Source organism: Vigna radiata, chromosome 7 (assembly GCF_000741045.1).
Source record: "Vigna radiata var. radiata cultivar VC1973A chromosome 7, Vradiata_ver6, whole genome shotgun sequence".
In the NCBI taxonomy this organism is placed as follows: domain Eukaryota; kingdom Viridiplantae; phylum Streptophyta; class Magnoliopsida; order Fabales; family Fabaceae; genus Vigna; species Vigna radiata.
In genome coordinates, this window is record NC_028357.1 from 43,358,249 (window position 1) to 43,380,700 (window position 22,452).

The window sequence follows — 22,452 nt, forward strand, 5'->3', positions numbered from 1 at the left end:
ATAATTAAAGTCTCTCACTAAGAACAACTTTTGATATGGGTGACAACCTAAGGATTTCTGGTTTGTCAATCATAAGAAAAAATCACAGTGATCTCCTAACCAAAGCTTCTTCTAGTGCTACTTTTTCTTTTATCAAGACCCAAATTGAATGGTAGATCTAAAACTACACTCAATTCAAAATGGACTTAGTTTCTTATTATTTTTCTGTTTAGCATTTTAGGATAATTCTCCTTTATATATCTCTTCTCATTTTCTTTCCAAACTAGTTTTTATTTTGTAGTAGATTATTCTAAGTGTATGTATTTATTGATGTATCTTTTCTTCTTCTTTCCTTTCTACCCCATGCTTTAATTTTCTTACAAACATATTAGTTAGACATCATACATATATATATAAAAGGAATAATGATAATGTTGTCATCTGATGGTTCCAGTGCTCAACGTCTTAAGCAACACGCAACCCAAAACCGATATTTTTAAGCTAAAGAAAATTTTCTTTGACACTTTTAAAATCGAATCAAATCTCATTATATTCATAAAGATCAACCCCTTCAACCACCAATATCTTCTCTAAACAAACAATCCAAGAGATTAAAGAATGAAAACCATTCTATATTTACTAAAAAAAATTGTGCATAAAATTCTTTACCCATAGGAAAAGTTTAAGGAGATTTTCTTTAAAGAGAACTAATTTAAAAAAAATAAATAAAAAACATTAACTTTTAATTATACAGTTTCAAAATTGATCTTAAACAGAATTCAAAACTATAGTGTAAAATCACATAAATTTGCTTTTATGCTTTTTTGAAAGTATGCAATTGCATAGTAATGTTTTACTTTACCATTAGAAATATCCATCCCATAACGTTTTTCTTTTTTTGAGGGTCAAGTCATTTTCTACTCCAATTCTTGTGCCGGACGTCACATTCCACAAATATATTCACGCCATTGCCCTTCATCATTTCATCCAGCCACTGGCATGCAATGGGATACAGTGAGTCAATCATTCATTCTATTCAGGATAAAGATTATGTGTTTTATAATCACACCAAACTCTCCACATAACTTTATCCTGTTCTTGGACCCAACTCAGTCCCGTTATGCGTTATCTTCTTCTTCCTTCTTGCCTTCCCCACTAGCCACCCAAAATATATTCCCTGCAAAACAAACAATTATTTAATATCAAATCACCAAGCATTAAAACAACATAAATATAAATAAACAAATAAACTCATAACGGAAAAACATTAATACGTATTAATACGTATTCACACCAACCAAGAAAACGCATACAGAACAGTAAACTGAAAAGAGGAGAGAAAACAAGCAGTTTCAAAAAAGACCTAGTTGATAAAAATACACAAGGCTGAAACGAAGAAGTGACAAGCGAATACCACGGAAAAGTTTATGACAAACGTCACGTCACCGGAAGTGTTAAAAACTTTTACAACAAAAAAGAAAACAGAGGATCTATAGTGAACCGGAAAAAAAATTGAAAGACAAAGTTTAGACTGGATCCAGTATTCAGTTTTAATTTAGGATTGGTTGTTTGTTTTAAATTTTGAATCAAAATCATTTTCCTCAAAATTAGGTCCAGAAGCTCCACGAATGGCCATCAATGGCTGCAACTGATTAATATAAGTTCTGTATTATGTACACAGATACACACGCACACAGACCAAGCACATAATCAATTTTCGTTAGATTTTGAAATCCGTCAGATCCCGAGCCAGCGCGACAGGATCCGTCGCCCCTGCCGTCGTGGCCCGGAATAATGAAGGTAGACAAAACCAAAGCGACGTTAGATTCAAAGGTCCTCTGCTTTTGTCATGACTGAGAGCCTGCTCGGCCTCGGATGAAAGTCCCCACGCCGTCTCTGCTGGTGCGAGGAAGGTCGAATCAACGCTGCGAGAGCTCGTTTGACGAGATCTCCCTCAACTCCGCGAATTCTCACGAGCGAGTTCGTCATCGCCGATCTGCGCGCGTTGAGGCGATTCGGGGAGTACGGCGCCGGCGCGTGGCTCTTCTTGTGGAGGCTGCAGCGGAAGGAGCCAGGGTGCGTCGTAGGCGAGCACATGCACGTCCGCTTCGGCTGGTGCGGGTTAATACTCCCCTGTCTGGACGCGGCGGCTCGCGGCGCGACCGCGATGGAGCGGTTCGGGGAGACGGAGCGGTGGTCGAGGGAGAACCGCAAGGAGGGAGCGGAGGAACCGCAGAGGTTGACACGAGTGGGAGAAGAAGAGCGGTTTAAAAAGGTGGTTGAAGGAGAAGAGAAGCTGGAAGTGGAAGATGCAAAACCTGAGGGTGAAGAAGAGGAGGAGGAAGAGCGAAAGTGAGAGTTGTAGAATCTGGGAGTAGATGAGAGGGATCCAATTACTGCGTTTCTTGATTTTCTAGAAGCTGCCGCCATTTTTTCTGTTTCAGAGAAAAAATCGCGAGTGAGGGAAAAAGGAAAGTGAAGAAGTATGGGAGTTTTTTTTTTTTTTTTCTCCCTAAAGGCCGGGTTCGGCTCTTCGGTTTGGCAAACCTAGCTTTACTCGAGGCATGTATATATAGAATTTTGAAGAAGAGCAATAGGTAGACATGTGTTTGTTTGGCGTAGGCAAAGGTTGACGAAATTTTGAGTTTGGGATATTAACTTTGTGGAATTGTGTTGTAGTCCCTGATTATTGTTGTTTTGAATTGAAAAGAGAGGAGAAGGATGGAACAGCAAAAAAAGTGAAGAATAGTGTAGAAGAGCGGTTAACCAAAAGCGGTTTGGGGTTGGGTTAGTTAACCAAAAGTGTAGAAGAGCCCTCGGAATTGCAATGGAACCGCTTTAAGTTTGAGAAAGCTATGGGCAGCAGACGACAAAAAAATATTGAACCGTTTTAATTCTACTGACACGTCTCCTAATTCTCTATCCTTCTCCCACGTACTACTGTCACTTGTAAGTCACTAAACTACCCTTCTCATTCTTTTTTTATTCCTTTACTAGTATTCTGATATGTCAATGCCAACGCCCAATATTTTTAAAACCACCCAATTTTATTTTTATTATCATTCAAAATAAATATCATCTCAAATAACAGATATTAACTTGACAATTGTTCCTGATAAATAAATTTATATTTTCATATAAGTCTATTGTAATTTTAAATTTTATATAAATATTATTTTCAATATTTTATTATTTAATTTATTATGAGTTTATTAATGATGTCAATATTTAATTAACTAATTATTATTTTATGAAATATTTCAAATTTTATTATTATGTGGAAGTTGTTAAGAAATATTGAAAAAGTTCATAAAAGAACCTTCATTTTACAATTTTTTTTATTTTGAATTTTAAATGAAAATTCTGTTATTGCTGTATTTTTTAATTTTAAAATTCAAATGTAAATTGGTTATTATATTTTAATTTCAAATTTCTCGCTGATAATATGAATTTAAATTTTAGAAAAAAAATACAGTTAAAATAGTTAGTTATATTTAGTTAAGAGTAATTAAAAAATAAAAAATTTTCTTTAATTATTTAAACAATATTAACAAATAACTAATTAAACAAGATTAAGGAAAAATAGACTTTTATTAGAAGAACGGCAACACTTAATTCTAAAATTTTTTACATAATTATTTTTTTCATAATTTATCTTTCTCTCTCTTATTTCTAATTTGAAAGTTTTTTTAAACCTGGAAATATTATCAAATAATAAATAGTAATATTTTTAACGTCTTAATTGCATGAGTCAATTATAAGATTAACATCTGAATTTCATATGATATTGTAATTAATATATACTGACATAATATAAAAATAAGACTTCTATAAAAGTAAAAAAAAAAAAACATTTTATCTTAAAAAATATATTTTTGACAATAACTAAGTAAAATATTAATAAAAAGTGTGAATTCTATAAAACTTTGTGTTAAGCTAAAAATTAAAAAAAATAAATTAATGTAACAATATAAAACCCACAAACTTATATTAAATATCAAACACTCGTAACAATATAATATGTTTCGGTAGGATTTTTCTGGGACCGAAAGCACTAACCTCGATGACACAATTCCGCTTCCTTCTGATGCAAGATCTCCAATTGCCTTCGCCGTCCATTCTTCAGACCGTCCGTCAAACTTCGATCTTTGCCGGGGTACCTGTAAAGGCACTCCGACGATCAAGTTAGATGTCGATGTAGGAAGACCCTCTGTCCTCAGCAAGTGGATGCTTAGAACAGAGAGAGGGTGAAACTCAATCAAGTGTGAGAGTATGATTGTGAGTATCAGCGTAGAGTATGCTAAACTGTGCGTACCTTACTTGGAAGCTTTTGTTCTTTATTTATAGGCTTTGGATTAATATAACAAAACAAAATATAAACAGAATTCGGTAAGTGCCGCCCTTATACAGGAAACACCGATATTTAAACTCATCTATTTTGTTAGCAGAACCTTGCAGGGAGCCAAAGAACGATATTCACAGGTGGAGAAAGTGGCGTTGGCCTTGCTTACTGCGGCCAGGCGGCTTCGCCCATATTTTCAAAGCCATCAAGTTGTCGCCACTTAATAACGGCTCTACGGCAAGACGACGACGGATTATTACGATTCCTATTATCGCTATCAGACAGAGTATGGACAGTGGGAAAAGAAGCCATTGTTACCTGGAAATGGAAGCCAAAACAATGCAGAGTACTTGGGCAGGGCAAAGGCTTCTGAAGGCAAACGCTGAAAACAGTGATGAAATGACAGTTCATTTCCAAATCATTAACTTTTTAAAAGCGTGGAGGTTACGAAACCGTCACACGACCTACGCCGTTGGATGCCTGAGATCTAACGGCTCTAATTTGGCGACTCTACCACTACCGTAACGCGGGAAAATCCACTTTTATGTTCAAAAGTTAAACGACGACGTGCTTGCGTCGTTTAGATTACACTTGCAAAACTACCCATGTCGGTTCACCTACCACTAGAACCCCAATCAATACGAACGGTCATCAAACGCAAAAGACGCAGTTAATCCACACCGCTCGGCCACTATCCTTCCCAACACTCATCAAAGTCCTACAGTCACGCCAGGCTAAAGCCTCGTCCTTCCTTTGGACTTGGGGGATGATGTACGGTAGTATATCTCTGACGACCGGTTATACCGACCGGTCAAGCCCACCAGTTAAATGGGTCGAATTATTAAACTGATCCAGCTTTAATGGGCTCAAGGCCCATTGTGTCACAAACGAGAATAAAGGAACACACAGTATCATATAATATCATATATATCTCGAATATCAAATAATATCTCAACAGAGATATTTCAGGTAAGTTTGTTTATATTTCATTCTGTTTATATTTTGTTTTGTTATATTAATCCAAAGCCTATAAATAAAGAACAAAAGCTTCCAAGCAAGGTACGCACAATTTAGCATACTCTACGCTGATACTCACACTCATACTCTCACACTTGATTGAGTTTCACCCTCTCTCCGTTCTAAGCATCCACTTGCTGAGGACAGAGGGTCTTCCTACACCAGGCAATTGGAGATCTTACATCAGAAGGAAACGAAATTGTGTCATCGAAATTAGTGCTTTCGGTCCCAGAAAAATCCTACCGAAACATAATCTGATATACTTTTAAGAAATTAACAACTATGTATTTAAGTTAATATCCATGTATGTCTGTCACTATATGATAATATTATTACTTGATTTGCAATTTTGTATACTACACCCAGTAGAAAACTTTGATTTGTTCCCAAATATGGATGTCTCTTTGACCCCACATTTTGATCAAAATGAATATTCTTTAACATCATAAAGTACTATTATTGGATTTGATGTTGTATATTATTTTTATATGTTTTTAAAGATTACTATGCATAATAAATTATGATCTCTTCTGTATAAATTATTTAGAAGTTATTAACTGTAAAGACTAAAATATAATAGAAAAAAAAAACACCAACATCTTATTGAAATTCTAAAACTAAAAATGAAAAGGAATGTTTTTTCTAAAATTGAGACAGATAAATAGGATAAAAAGTGTGAGGAGATTAATAAACAAATTATTCCTTTTTTTTTTCTATTATTGTTGTATTTTTAAAACATTTTTTTTTGTTTATAGTTGGTACTTTTAAAGTTTAAAATAAAATTAAACATTTTTTTGTCGTCGGTACTTTATTTTTCATATATAAGTTTTAATTGGTTTATAAATAATTTTTATGACATATATCTATAGCTAAATATCAAAATGTCAAACAACACTTTTTGAAAAAGTTTTTACTTAATAGGATGGGGCTGCTACTGTTATAATTAAATAGGTCAGAAATAATCCCATCATGATTCTTAATTCACTTCTCACAACTTGATGATATTTAAAACCTAGAATCCTAATTAGAGTGGTTAAGTCATTTTGTAACGGAATTATTGATAATCTCTAAGTCCATCTATATAGATTTAGAAAAAGATACTTAATGGAAATTTCAAAAGGTCTTCACTTACCAAAAATTAAGTTCAAGGAAAATAGGCGAATAAGTTGTTTTTTGATATTTTAGATTTCCTCCTTAAAAAAATCTAAAGAAAATTTATTTATGAACACAATACAACTTTAATATGAGAAACCTGTTCTCACACACTTAAATTTTGAACTAAAACATTTTAAAAATAAAATAGATTTAATAGTATTATTTTCTATATATCTATAACAATAATTGAATGATTTTTCTCTGCTTATTTTTTACTTAATATGATCCTCTTTACTGTATCAGATTAGGGTTATAGTAATTTAAAGATGACGAGCCGATATAAGATAATACTATCATTTACTTATTTTTTATTTTTTATTTTTCAATCTCAAGAAAAAAAAGAAAAATAACATTAATATTGATGTAACAAAAATACAGCTTTGGGTCTTTTTTAGAAAAGTATAGAAATCGAGTTTAGTTAAATATAATAAAAAAATTAAATAATTACTACAAATACAGGGAAAAAAATTACTATTGAATCAATACAAAATGTAAAATATTTTTTATATATTTATATTTTATAAACTCGCCACTAAACAGTTTTTATTGGTTTAGGGCCAAAAAAAAAAATCTATAGTAAACATATTTAACGCGATTTATTTATCTTAAAAAAATTAATGTTATTTTTCTATTTTTCCATTGTAAAATTGAATAATGTTAAGATGATAATCTTACATGTTATTTTGTGTATGGGCTTACATGAATTTTGTCTATCATGCTTTGAGTGAATGATTTTTTATGCTGCGTTTTGAATTCCAAAAAGAAAAAAAAAAAACATTGATTTATATAATATCGTCCTTCTTTCTTTATTCATTAATATTCATCATTTATGATGTTTTTCGGTAACCATGATCATTTAAGAGAGTTTATGGTTGGTTCATGGTATACTCTTTTAGGTTTTTATTTATATATTTTTTGTCTTTTGTATTTCTACACAATTAAATAATTAATTACTCTAGAACATTATGGGCGTATGGAGCCAAACTTTTACTTAGCAGAAAACCCGAACAAGGAGAGAAAAACTTCCTAATTAAGGATGTTACGTTTGTAGATATCCTTATTCCTAAAAATCTACATCACTATCTTGAATTTCTTTGGTGAAATTTCGTCTTATTTTAAATGGCCATCTTGTGTGGAGTTCTGAATTTTGGATGGAATCGAACTTCCAAGAATTAATTCGACCGATCGAAATAGCCATATGTTTGAACAATCCTTAGCACATAAACCAAACTAGAGGACCCTCTCCAGGCAAAATCAAACCTCATCCACTAAAATAAGGTTTTGATATAGTGGACACATGGGTCATGGATACTCTTATTTACGCAGAGAAAAAAGTCTTTTTAACAATTATCTTTTGACAACTTTTTGACAACGCATACGTGACAGTTTTTGATTGGTCTGTTTTAAATATTTTTTTAGAATAAATTCAAATAGACCAAAAAAATAGTAATACGTGTTCTGTTGTAAAAAAATTGTTAAAAAAGAGTTGTTAAAATATTATTGTCCTTATACAGATTGGTGAAAGCCATGTTAAAGTTGGCTAAAGAGGGATAAATTATATATATATATATATATATATATATTTATATCAACTCTAGCCAGCTGCATCACACTGAAACTTCCCTTCCACTCATATCTTATGCCCTATTCTTCATTTTGGAACATTCTCAAAATAAAAACCAAACAAAAATACTATATACAAAAACGACAACTCCTGAATACCGAGGCCTCCTATTAATGTGGTTGGCTTTCAACAGTCACATTACGCCTTTATTAGCCAAACAACCAAGATATAAAATTAGGTCAATTTTTAGTTTTGAGTATGAAGATGCCGTGAAACAAAACATTATAAAATAAAACACACGTTACGTGATATATTCAAAGATGTCATACACTCGTACAAGAGACATAATACAGTTAATGGTTTGATTTAAAAGGAAATTAAATTATTAATAGTAATATTTTTTAAGCACTTTCTTATCCAGAAATTCTAAAAATTCAAACACGATGTCCAAGATCATTTAATCGTGTGATAAATGAGACGCTTTAATTATCTTCCGTGTTCGAATTGAGAAATAAGGTTAGATATAGACATTATGAAAAACAAAAAACCATTATCTTAAACGATACGATTTGTAACAGTGAGAGAGGGTCAACCCTTCTCTGAAAACACACAGTATTATTGTGATCTACGGCATCCTTTACAATGCAAATCTTCCTCATTCGTGTTGTTCTAGTATTTTATCAGAACACAGTTTCGCAAATCAGTGTCGGTAGCATGTCAAACATTTACTATAGTGTTACCAGAAGGTTATATTTTGAAGAATTATCTTCACCTTAATTATGCAAAAGGTTATTCGATGAGACATTCGATTCTATCATGTCTTTTCACTCCAAGAGTATATAGTGTTAGAAGTGGGTTCTAAGGTTTTAGGCCTAATTCAATTTTACAAAACCGTCTTTGTAAGGTAAGGTCTGCACTCCACTTATATATTATAAATTGGCCTTATCTTTAATCGATGTGGGACTTCCACATATAGTACGTAGGGGAAAGACAAAGTCGCGAAACCCATCTTATTTGTCTGAAATGAAAGAATGCTATGTCACGCTGTTGCTCCTATGAATTGTTCAATACAACATTGACTAACGCGTAGAGATGTCTACAACAATTACCAGCAAGCAAGTATTAATTCAACAAATCAGAAATTATTAGTGATGAACATGCACCATCACTGCTCATTAATAGTTACGCGTGGTAAATTAGAAAAATGTACCATCGATGATTTCGCTTTATGTAAATCATATAATTAATATATTAAGATATTGATAAGAAGAATTTTGAAATGATAAATGAGATAGAATCGTGTGGTTTTTGTTTTCAACAATGGTGGCGTGGAGTGGCAGAAGCAAGAAATTGGGAACTTCTTTGGGTCCAATTATTGGTGGAAAGAGATATGTTGCGGCTAGCAGTTATCTTTTCCCAGCTCAAGCTCAACTTGCTTCGGCTTATCCTACTCATCTTCAATTTTCATCTATAATATAACTAATGAAAAATAATATTATTAAATTTAGAAGTACGTGTAAAATTAAATTATTTAATTAAATGACATTTTGTATCCATCATACGTGTTGGTATATCAATTTTTCGTTTATAAATTTACGTGTTGATCACGGTCAAGATGTGAAAGAAAGATGATTATTAAATTAAATACCCTTTTTTAGTTTAAAATTATTTCAATACCTTCGTTCACCGCTTTCCTACACTCTTGTACCCATTAATGTGAACTTATTTCTCAACCACCAATCTAATCAAGTTAATATATTTTAGTTGTATGATTGTGAAACTTCTTGAAACATTTGAAAGTCTCTAAAAAAAGGTTAAAAAAATGTCCTTTTCATTTTACAATGACTCTTTTATACACTAAAGATGTTGAATGTGTTTCTACGTGTACTAATATTTTAACCTGTATATAATAAATGAACTAATTTACATTACTTAACTTTCGATCTTCTCAATCCAGTGTTAAAATCAAAACCACCTTTTACCCTACTCATTGACAATCTCAGATATATGGAAATTTATTTCAAATGGATATAAATTAGCGCTCAGTGCAAGTTGGCATAGATACTATATATATATATATATATATATATATATATATATATATATATATATATATAATTATATGTATATATAATAGTTATATACCAAAGTCCTTGATCTTATCTAATTTTTTTTGTAAAAAACAATGGCCTGCATCTGCTTCTGTTTGATTTGGATGTGAATAATTTGGATTTAACAGGGCCAAGTCACCGTCCCTGGAAGTGACGTCTATTCTGTGTGGAAGAAAGGGAATTAGGTTTCAAGTTTCACCAATAATGTTAGCTCATCAGTCCAATTTAATATACTAATTATGATCTTATCTACCATCACATTACCAACATAAACATATTTAATATTAAAATTTAATATAGATATATCTGTAGTCAATGTCGCGTTATGTTCTGTTGTTTTTATGCTCTGTTTCGTTTTTGTTTTCTCAACTAGGATACTTCGTTTGTTGAATGAGAGTGAGATTTATGTGGGAAAGAATTACGGAAGAAGCCAAATGAAAAACAAGTATTTCTACCACATCCAATTCCTTCACAATTAAAATCAAAACTTAAAATAATTTAAATATATATTTTTTTTCATCCACTTATAAGTATAAAATCGTGATAATTCACCTTAATAATAATATTATTTGATAAAGTTGAAATGAGAAGGGGAAGAAAATAGAAAGAATGATATTATTATGTGCAAGTTGATAACAGAAAATCTAGTAGAGTATTGCTTCCGTTACAAAGAGAACAGAGAATAAAGAATGTGGTATATACAGTTACATAAATTACAGAATGAGAGACGACACGGCGACCAAAACCTTGATTAAAATGTTACATGTACGTCAGAGGAAACGGGTGGAATGTGATCAGCTAACGGCAACCGCAGCGGTGTCGGCGTTCATGAGGGAAAACCTAGTTGGCCTTGGTTGGAAACTCTTCCTCTTGTGAAGGTCATGGCTGGAGGGCCTAAGCATTTGCAAGAGAACAGCCTTCAAGGAATTGGCTTTTGCAGCCATGGAAAGGTCGGAATGGTTAGGGGTCCGAGGCATGGCTCGGGGTGGCTTCTTGTGCTTGGTGCAGCGGAAGGAGCCAGGGTGCGTGGTGGGTGAGCAGGAGCAGGTGCGCGTGAGCTGGTTGGGGTGGGAATGTTGGGACCTTGATGATGTGAAGACAGTGTTTGATGCCATTGAAGAAAGGGAAGAAAAAAAAGAAACAAGTTAGGAATGGTTTTAAGGACAAAAAAAAAAAGAGGGAAAGTGATTTATGGCCTTGTGTTTGGGTGGAGATTCTTCTCTTCCTTCACCAGTTTTATAGGGCAACCAACCACTCTCCTTGGAAGAAGGACAATTCCGTCTTTCTCTTCTCATGCAACAATTCTTCCTCATGGTTAAGGTTCCAAACAGGTGGTTGTAAATTACAACCTTATTAAATGTAATTACAACTATGGATATGTTTTCATCTCAAATCATTCTGTAATATTTTGTTACATAACAAAATATTATTAACAAGTTTCAATGTTCACCCAACCGATTTCATTTCTATTGGATTTTCAAAATTAAACGACTTAACCTCGTTTCTGATATTTTGTTAGTTTAAAGAATTAAAATTGAACGAGATATTATATTAAATAGCTTATCATGAAAATTGGTGTTTTAAATATCGAGGATAATTTCATAATTATAAATAAATAGTATATTGTTGAAGAGAGATATTTTTGGAAGGAGAAATTAGTGTTTGTGGTGGGTTGAAGAAGTCGTTGATTAGGAAGCAATGGTGGATGGTTCAATCAATCATTAAGTATGCTGAGTCAATTAAAAGGACTTTTTGGTCAAATTAAGTGGACTGGTCTTCTTTCTTGCAGGAGAAGATGAAGAACAGGTCCATATTATACTGTTTTTACCTATTTTTTGTAACTGTCTTTTTAGAATGGAATAAGAATATTGTCCCTAATGTTCTCATCGATTTTTGGTATGATTTTTTTTAAAATATTAAAAATTTAAAACTCAATACAAAATAATGCAAAAATATACTTTTTTTAAATGACACTATTTATGTGATCAAGGCTTCTTTCTATTAATTTGATGGAAGATATTATATTACTTTTTTTTTTAAAATAAGACCCTGAAAGGAAATTGGAAAAACATAATGAGATAAAAAGAATATTTAATCAAAGTGTTATAAGGATAATATTGTCCTTTAAGTAAAGGAAAGTCATTATAGAGGTTCAAAGCAAACAAGACAATTCGTCTTTTATTACATTTTTTTTTCAACTTGTAGGGCCAATCCATATTCGAGATAAAATCATCGTTGGATCAAGCCCATACTACCCCAGAAAGAAGTGGGGCTTTCCTTCCTGCAACCCCCTTCTTATTTTCTACACCTCCATAAACTGATAATTCCCCAACTACCCCTACTTACTGGCTAGTGATAGAACTTGTGTTCTTAGAGTTTCAAACGTAGTAAAGAAAAAGCATGAACCCATCAACAATATTGGAATAAAGAAAAAGGCTATTTTTAAGAATAAAAACATTTTAAATCATGTTATGATAGAAAGGCAATTTTTTTAGGTTAAGAGTGATCCATTGCTGAATGGCATAAAATAAAAGTGGTACAGATATGAAAAACAATAGTAGTTGTATAAAAATCAAATAAATTCTAAATAACAAACCCAAAAGATATGTATAAAAATATTCATAATTAATAGAAATCATAAATAGCAAACTCGTCCTTCCGTGTATATGATATTTATATGTATCTTGACCTTGACAAAAACAAGATCTGGTTGAACATGGATATTGTAATATTTACTTTTCAAATTAGATTTGAAGGTAAATATGTGTATATTTGTCTCGTTCATACATCTCTATTTTAAATTATTATAATCTAAAAATTTATCTTTATTATTTTTTCTTTATTTTTGTTTTATTTGAAAAATATTTTTCTTTTGATTTATTACTCTATTTTTTATTCTTTCTTTAAATGTTGTTTAAACGGTATAATATTCACAAAATTCATTCAAATCTATAAGGTATATTTTTTCTCTATTACAATTTTAATTAAACATTTTTTTTTCTTTGTATGAATTTTGTTTAAGTGATATAGTGTATGTCATAAAACACAAACTTCAATTTCATTAATTCATTAAGTGAAATAATTTTTATATACATTTAATTATTTTTATTCTTTTTTAATATTTTAATTTATTGTTTATTTTTTTCACATTTGAGTATTTAATTGTCTCATTTTTAAATGTTCAATAATATAAACCCATAAAATATGTGTGTTCTTTTTTACGTTAAATCCTTGATAGTATTATGTTTCTTTTGTTTTGTTTTACTTGTTTATTTTATAAAAGTTATTTAATTACCATTTGAAAGTGTAAGAGAGTCATTGTAAGTATGAACACATGTACACCTTTGTTATCGGATGGGAATGTGAATGAACATAAAATTTTATTTCGAAAATGAGCTTGGACTAAACAAACATACACTTGCTTCACCCATTGTCATAAGTAACAATCAATTATTCATCCATCCTAATTAATGTAAATTAACTCTATTATACCAAAGTTCAATAAATCATATATTTGATTTTAATTTCATAGTTAACAACAAAGTATAAAACGTGATTGATGACAATTCATCATGGCTAAAATCAATTTCAATTAATGAAGCTGCTTCATACATAACTCTATATCATGTTTAACATATTTGACTTGAATTTGTCCTTAAACATGTGACTTATGGTTATATTGCATTACTATGTGAGTTTATTCAAGTATGTCTTAAACTTACATTCATGAATTTATAAGAACTTCCAAAAAAAAAAAGAAAACTTCAAATATTTATAGACAAAAAAAAAACTAAATTTTACTTAGATTGGTGACAACAAGGTAATAGGAATTAGATGGTGATACCAGAAATAATGAACAATAATTGAAAAAAATAATGATTTTGACGTGGAATTATGCTAAATAATTGATTGATGTGGTATGTATCTTTGTTGACGTATAATACTTGATGCAAATTAAGTTTGTAAGCATCTTTCTTTATACTCTAATTCTTAAATAACTAATTAGCATAAAAAATATTCAAATTCATATTTTTTAGGATGAAAATAATTAATGTAAAACTAATACACATTAATTTCATCTATTGATATATAAAGATAACTTACCAAAAAGAGAAAAAGAGAGATTCTTACGATATCAAAAAGAAGAAAATGGAAAAGGAATGGTATGCGACATAACAGCATATCTCTGCAACTATTTATTGTAGTTTTTAACATATATACAACTATGTTTCTATAGCAGTCATCGTTATATAGTTTCCCATATTTATAAAAATGTAACCTTTATGTTTTTACTGTGCTTATTTTTCATGCATTATCGAAATTTAATGACGACAATTCATATTTTTCAACTACTATCTAAAATAAAACGTTAGAGAAATTATATAAATTATTTTTTAAAGCTTTCCACAAGAGAAAAAAAATTAACATTTAATGGGTGAAAATGAGTTCAATACGAGTTGATTTTTTTTTTTTAAATTCATATAATTTTTAATTTTTTATCTTTAACTACTGCGGAAACTACTTGAAAAAGTTAAATCTATTTTGTTTTTATAAATTTGTTTTGACATGCCGACATTGATTTCAATTATTCTTTGTTAAACTTTAGTTCATTATAACTTAAATCACAAAAAAAAACACCTTAAGAAAAAGTCTCAATTAAATAAAATAAGTTAATTAAAATTAATTTATTTGTTTTAATCTATCATATATAATTTTCTTTTGTACACGAGTCTGGAAAATTTCTATTACACACGAATTTTTTTTTCCTCAAATAGCAACTGCTGTGTCTGACTAAAGAACACCATTGTTGTGAAGAAACATCCACTGCTCTCTGACAAAGAAGAGCGAAGATATCAAAGAGAGCATTACTGCTGCAGAAACCAGAACTGATCCCAAATAAACCTGTTCACAATATCTTCGCAGAGGTGGACAATAATGGGTGCTAATGTCCTTGAACGTTTTCCGAACAAAACTGCAGTCAACTAAGTCAACAAAAAATGGCCCATACTCAAATAAACCGTACGTCACATTCACTGCATCTCCCAGTTTCGTGTAAATGCTCTGTGTCAAACGACCTGCACTCGTACATTTTTCACTTGACGAAACCTTGCACGTAAAGTTTTTCCAAACCTGAAAATTCCGACATGCTGTAAAATACATGCCTTCAATTTAACATGCTGTAAAATATATGAATGAATGTTTTGGTTCATACCTGGGTGGCGTTTTGGAATGTGACTTCCCCTGAAGAGCAGTTGCGTCTTGTTAGGTCTGAATTAAATGGATTGCAGAGAAGAGGGACGAGGGGGCCTGATTGAGTATTTGAGTTCGTGAAGTTGGAAATGACTTCGTCAAATGCTTCAACGATTTTATATGTGAGGATCTTGCTACTTAAATATGTTTCCAGTACAGCTTTTTTCTCCAAGCATGGAAATATGTCATCCAGTGCAGTGTGGGCGGTGGGGTTCACAACCCATTCATCCATCGCAACACATGTATCTCCAGTCATACTGTAATTAGAAAAAAAAAAAAAATATATGCACTCAGTTTCTTTTTTCTATCAAATACATGCATAAGAAATATTAAAAGTCATAAAATTTGATTTATCAGTCTCACAAGTTCATGAGGATAAACTTACTTATGAACAAAAATAAATGCAGCACAAAGTACCAAGGTACAAGTGACAAGAATCCATCCAATAACTACCAAGCTGCAGCCACAAGAAAACACTGTCAAAGGCAAATCCACCAGTGATTTAAACATCCAGAAGAAAAATAAATTGATTCAACTTACGAGTACACTGGACACTTCCACCCAAGTAAACAAAAGACTGCATACACACGAAACCCAAATGAGATCCTATATAATCTGATAAACACTTAGCATATGGTCCAGAAAAGAATAAGACAAATTCAAACATACAGAGCCGGAGAAATGCAACAAAGAACAAAACAACAGCAACAATAACGAGAGCCAGTCTTCTGCAGATGATCACAACAAATATTGATGATTAGCAAAAGAAATATTTCAAAAAACCAAATGAAATCTTAGTATATGTACTTACACTACATCTATGGCTTTGCGTATGGTCTTTGAATTAGCGGTAACCTTGTTGGAGAGAGTGTCAGCAGCACGGTCTATTTTTAATTTGATGTCATCAAGGTCCGGTCCAAGATCTATGTCTAGTGGCAGAGGAGGCTCCCTCACAACGTGCTTAGCTGAATCGAAATAATTTGATATGGTGTTGAGGTTTTCAGCCACGAATTGTGCCTGATTCAAAACGTAATCAAGTGTCTCGGAAGTGGTTCCATCAATCTTCCCCTGACCAGAGTACAACTGAGCGCATCCACCTCTAAGCGTAAACAATTAAATGTGCTTTATCAGAGACACATCACAAGACTTATATATTTGTTCTAAGAGAGATAATAACAGCAATTTTCAGTATTAATTGAAATCGACTGAGAACTATAAAATTAGAAAAAACAAAAGAGTGATGGAATGAAAAGGGAGCGAGATACATTGTGGTAATGGTGCTGAGGACAAGCAAGAACAACGAAAAATAATGGACAAATTTAGAATAGTCGCTTGGCTCTCCTCCGTTGCAACAGCAGCAACAAGCACAGCCGATAAGTAAAACAGCTCCAAAAATCACGAACCAGACTGCAGCCACAACGAAAAAAGGAAACGCAGTAGACATAACTGACTGCACCTCCCAAGAACAATTCCACGTTAGCAAATTAAATTATGCATCAATATTTCTGTCAATTAAGAAAACGAGAGAATAAAAAATGTGAAACATTTTTTTTTATGCAACAATAACAAATATGTGAATCAATTTTAGTAGATTATCTCAGCCTCATTGAATACATTTTTTATATGCTGTAAATACAAAATATCATGTATGTACTTATTTAAGTACAAATTAAACCTAACACTACATCAAAAAAAGTTGAAGCTTCAATCAATTTGAAACTTTTTAATGATTAAAATGGAAATTATTTTGAAACTGAGATAGTATTTGTATTTCAAGAAAAACAAGAAAGAAAGAAAAGACAAATCTTAGATTATAATTCTCAATCAAAATGAAGGATCACTTATATAACTATGTGAAATAAAGCTCAACTTTAAAATCAAGTTCTCATTAGAAATTCCAATCTTAATAAGAAAATTGTACAAAAAAATATGATTATATTTTAATCCTACATATTCCAAGAAAAATCCCATAATCAACAACTCAAAATTTTCACACCTTTTGATTAAGTGGAAATTATAGGTAATCCAAAATAATCACAACATAGCACTAATTAAGTGTTATACACTCTTTCTATAAATCGAAAAACTTGAAATAACCAATAGGAGCTTGAACGCGTCATTGAGTAGAGAAGCATGAAAACACGTGGCGAAAGCGCGTGACGCAAACACCAGTCAAGATGAAACTAATTGGAGAGCATGGTTAGAGTTATCAATGGTGGAATGTAGTAATTGCAGTGCAAGAAAAAGAGATAACCGTTATATAAGACGCGTTGCTGATATTCCAGCCACCTTTGTAAAGGTTAAAACCGTTAAACCAATCTTGCCGGCGAGTTCTCTCCTTAGCAAGCACCAGAGTCCCATTCCTCGGACTTGCACCTTCGGACGTTGATCTCCTGGCCGTCCATGGCGGCACCACCAACACCTCCTCGTACCGCTCCTGGTCAACATCTTCAAGGCAATCTGAAAAGAGTAAGAATCTTGAATTGAAATAATGAAAATAATAGCAGAATAAGATTTTAAAGAAAGAAGAAAAGAACCTGAAGGTGTTGCTGCAGAAGCCGAAAAGAGAAAGAGAAAGAGGCAGAAGAAGAGAAAGAAGAAAAAGTGATCGGAGTTTGATGTGAAGCGGAGCATGACTGTAAAGAGATTATGGCTATGGCGTGCATGTATGTGGCTTCTTCTACTCATAGGCATTGCTTGAAGCTGTTATCAAAACCAAAAGCCCACTACATTTTTTCTCTTTTATTTATACAATCTATTTCTCATTTCTTTTCACCATTTTTTTTTTGGAAATGAGAAAGTAAAGTTCCTCTTAAGCTAAATAAGAAAAAATAAATAAATAAAAGAGCAGGAATATAAATTACCAAAAAGTAATTAATATTATCTTTTACTTAATTTAAAAAAAAAATGCGAGGTTTGATAAAAAAGCAAATATTATTGTTTTAATTTGGTCTCACAAAAATTACCTTAATAATTAATGAATGTGTGAAAATAAATGTTGTATATTTATTAAAAGTATAAGAGGTTATTGTGGTAAAATTTTATAAAAGATATATATTTACAATACTTAATTAAGTCTTAAGTTGTTAATAAATTTGGGCATGTTTGTTTAATTTTTATTAATTGTGGTTTTTTAATTGATTTTTGTACTTTAATTTTTGTGTGAGTGAGACGATGCTTATTTTCTTCCGTTATCTATTTAGTCGTAACTACAAGTTAGTTTATAATTTTATATTTTAAAATGTATAAATTTTTTAAGATTAAAATGTATATATTAATTAGTTTAAATAAAATAATTTGTAATTTTCAAGTTTGATGTATTACAAACTCAACGGTAATACGATGAAGAGTTGACATTTTCAGTATATTTCAATTAGTATAGCAATCCGTTGAGTAAGAGGTCCACTAGGTTCACATGTTAACTCACTTTTTAAATAAAAAACAATTTAAAAAAAATAATTGTTTATATAATATTGAAAAGATATAAATATGCATCGTTGTGATAATTAAATGTTTATCAATTAAGTTATAACTATCAATTATAATTAAATAATTTAACGTAAAAAAAGTAATTATTCTCTTCATTCAATTATAAATATTAATAAGTTAAAAACTTAAAAAGTATTTAAATAATAAATACTTTTAATATATATATTTCAACAGTTAAAAATAAAAATATAAACAGATTAAAAAAAAATGACATGTTGGCTTCTAAGAAGATGGGTTAAGGCTCATAGTTTCTCCAAATCATAGTGGTTGAACCTAATCTCATGTTTTTTATGATTTACCGGTGAGATAGATTAAAATGAGATATATTTTTTTAGTTAATGGTTGAACAAATTAAAATATTTTGGGTGTCATTTTCATTTTTTATTTATCTAACTCTCTCTTCTTCTCTAATGTATAATTTGTTAAAAATTTAAAATATACACAAGAATAAGATTAATAAATATAATTTTGAACTTTGCAAAAAAAAATCTTCAAAATTTTAAGAGGAGGTCGTGATTTTAAGTTTATGTATAGTATATAATCAAGGGTTAACTAGATTTTTTTTTTTTCTAAACTATTTTTAAAAATTGGATTTTGTTTTTAAAGTTAAGAAAAGTTATGTAAAAGTTTTTTTTAACAAAATATATGTTTAAGTTATATTCCTATTTTGCCTTAGTTTCATAAAGTAAAAAAACCATAAATTTATTTTAAGGATGAAATACATCCTTAAAAATAGTTTAGTAAAATAAACCTATTTAATCTTATAATTAATGATGGAAAAATATAGATATACACCTAATATAATAGTAATATTTACTCAATAAAAAAAACTCTATCTTAAAAACATAAGTTTTTTCATTAAACCAAATAAAACTAATAGAGTGTATATGGGCCTTGTAAGGATCCTTACATTACCGTAAAAGTTGCTAACCAATAATCTTAAAAGTCATATGAAATAATAGTAAAATCCACAGTAATAAGCTTTAATGTATTTTTAGTGGATTTTATTGTGCCACGTCAATTTTAATATATTTTTTACTAACTTAGGAGTTTCTTTAGACTGTTTTTTTTTTCTAATTAGTATTTTATTTTGTTGTTGAAAAAAATATATACTCTCAAGTTAGGAAGGAATTTTTTTTATTCTTATAATTGAACGTTTTTACAAGATGAACTTTTAATTTTTTTTTTATCACTTTTATTACAGTGAAATAGTCTTATAAAACTCATTTTTTAATTACTGTTTTGAGTTAAATATATTTTTTATTTTCAAATTATTATAAAAGAATATGTTTCGTTTATAAATTAAATTATAAATTATTATATTTTTACAATTTATGAAAATAATATAAAATATATTTTCAACTTATCGATGTTCCAAATAAAAAATAACATTAATCAATCATGAATTCATACCGTCTAAGTTATTTGATTATTTTATAGTGGTATTTAATACTATTATATTATTATTCATTAAAAGGTAACTTATTTTCTCATTTATAAAAGTAAATGATTTATTAATTCATGTGATTGTAATATACATTACTATACATGTAGTCATTTTTTTTTTTTTTAAATATGGTAATTGAGATTCTGCTGATCATGTTTATTCAATCTTCTTAGTTTTAGAACGGTCAAAACGAATAAAAAAATATAATTAAATAAATAAACCTGTATTCCATCTATTACAGGTTTATTTATTTAATTATATTTTTCTAATAAAAAAATAACAAATTTTTATAATTTAAATTTAAACAAATTTTATTTATTTAATTTTTAAACATAAGAAACTTAAATAATTTATTCAAATAAAAAAATAATAAATAATTTTTTATAAAATTAAAATTAAATTTTAATAAAATAAAATTAAATAAATGGGTTGGTGGATCAACTTTTCATCACATCGAATTGGCTCGTGAATAAGTTGTGATTCATTTTATCAGTTATACTTATTTTGTTATTAATTAAAAATGGGTTTTAAAGAAGGTTTTGGACACAATTATTTATACATTTGCAAAATCGAGTTAAAGCATACTTTATTTATGATATTTATATAATAATTAAGTTGAAACGTTTTACATGACTTACAAATTAATAATGTGAAAATTTGAATTTTTTTAAATAAATTTTATGTTGTTTGAATTTATAATGCCTGCTTATATAACAGATTTAAAAGAATAAGTCTAATATATGTTAGTTTAGTGTTGTAACGACCTAATATTTAGATATTTAGCAAATAATTGTTATAAAAAGGTTATTATATAGAATTATCAAGCACATGTGTAAAAGTTTCGAAAGAGTATTTTAAAATTTGAAAGAATATAATTAAACTAGTATAAAATATTTTTAACCATATCTATATTTTTAAATATCTAAAACTACTAGATGTCCGGTTTAAGCATAAGTGTTGCTTCTCTTCAATTCTTATATTATCAGAATAACTTCGTTAAAAGAATAACAACAAACAATCGCATAAGGATAAGTTATACTAATTTAAAATGATATTGTCATTTCTAAATTATAGTCAAAATGAAAACATCATACATATTATTGCAATTACACATCAAAGTAAATGGTTCAAAACCAAAAGAATAATCCAATCTTCAAAACACTTATGTTTTTTTCATACACCATCATACATAAAACACAACTTCATAAAATTTAAGATTAAACATTAGTTATACTTACTATTTTCTCTCAAGGGTTATAATTATTACACGATAGGATCACATCCCCTACTAAAGTAAGATTTAATTCTCACTAAATTTATCATTGAGTCGTTCAAATCTCACTTTAAGTATCCTCCTCTACATGTTGTTGGAAATGCAAGTGCTAGTCCAAGTCCCACATTGGATAGAAATGAGAAAGTAGAACACTATATAAAGTTAAAAGACGCATTAACCCATTGCCTTAAGGTTTTGAGTAAAGAGTGATGTCAATTCCTTATATAGTCGGACTCATATCTCATTGCTATACGTCAATACACTTCACACATCATAAAAAATAGTAGCATTCCTAAAGTGAAGTACATAAATGAAAGTATGTACAACATTCACACATTTCACACCTCTCCCTTTTCATATATAATATTAAGTTATCACACACCATGTCATTTGTATGTATTTATTAAAATGAAATATTCATAATAGATAATTCATTTTCTATCGCCTTAGCAGTATATTTAGTTACAATATTTTTATTAAATATATCAAAACTGCAAGATGTATTTCTTTGACCACAAACTTCTATTGACAATCCCAACGATTAAAGAAAAGAACCATTTATCAAAATTTCAGCTTCATCCAACAGCTAATGAAGTGAGAATCAAAATTTTACAAATATAACCCAAAAGAGAAACCATAATGGCGTTCAATGTATATATTTGGTGTCAATTTTCAAATCTCTTAGTGTTTATTTATAAAGTGAGCGTCCAACATGACTAAACTACCATCTAAGTGTCTAGACCTCTAAAACTCATTGTCAAATGAGTGTCCAACCATACTAGATAACGTCTAACAATCTTAATAAATAAAACTCATAATAAAAAT

The 22,452-nt window shown here is 30.0% G+C and overlaps 3 protein-coding genes across 3 annotated transcripts; all 3 read right to left on the bottom strand.

Moving 5' to 3' along the window:
- Window positions 1-511: 511 nt before the first annotated feature.
- On the bottom strand, window positions 512-2,540 carry LOC106768644 (putative protein TPRXL). The gene has a single exon (XM_014653896.2). The coding sequence runs from the start codon at window positions 2,407-2,409 to the stop codon at window positions 1,807-1,809; it is 603 nt and encodes a 200-aa protein (XP_014509382.1). The 5' UTR covers window positions 2,410-2,540; the 3' UTR covers window positions 512-1,806.
- An 8,422-nt stretch (window positions 2,541-10,962) lies between these two features.
- On the bottom strand, window positions 10,963-11,283 carry LOC106766477. Its single transcript, XM_014651201.1, has one exon. It carries the CDS (start codon window positions 11,281-11,283, stop codon window positions 10,963-10,965), a length of 321 nt encoding a protein of 106 aa, XP_014506687.1.
- Window positions 11,284-14,903: 3,620 nt separating this feature from the next.
- Window positions 14,904-18,112, bottom strand: LOC106766478. The gene is made up of 8 exons (XM_022782801.1): window positions 18,103-18,112; window positions 17,673-17,878; window positions 16,684-16,868; window positions 16,230-16,517; window positions 15,959-16,146; window positions 15,804-15,894; window positions 15,381-15,675; window positions 14,904-15,298 (listed from the first exon to the last, which is right to left on the bottom strand). Exons 1-8 carry the CDS (start codon window positions 18,110-18,112, stop codon window positions 14,960-14,962), a joined length of 1,602 nt encoding a protein of 533 aa, XP_022638522.1. The 3' UTR covers window positions 14,904-14,959.
- Between the last annotated feature and the right edge of the window lie 4,340 nt (window positions 18,113-22,452).

Excerpts from the sequence above, each read along its gene's own strand:
- LOC106768644 (XM_014653896.2), bottom strand. The coding sequence starts at position 2,409 with ATGGCGGCAGCTTCTAGAAAATCAAGAAACGCAGTAATTGGATCCCTC.
- LOC106766477 (XM_014651201.1), bottom strand. The coding sequence starts at position 11,283 with ATGGCATCAAACACTGTCTTCACATCATCAAGGTCCCAACATTCCCAC.
- LOC106766478 (XM_022782801.1), bottom strand. Across the intron at positions 16,518-16,683 it reads CTCAGCACCATTACCACAAT|AGGTGGATGCGCTCAGTTGT; the intron begins GTATCTCGCTCC and ends GTTTACGCTTAG. Across the intron at positions 16,147-16,229 it reads CGCAAAGCCATAGATGTAGT|AAGACTGGCTCTCGTTATTG; the intron begins GTAAGTACATAT and ends GATCATCTGCAG.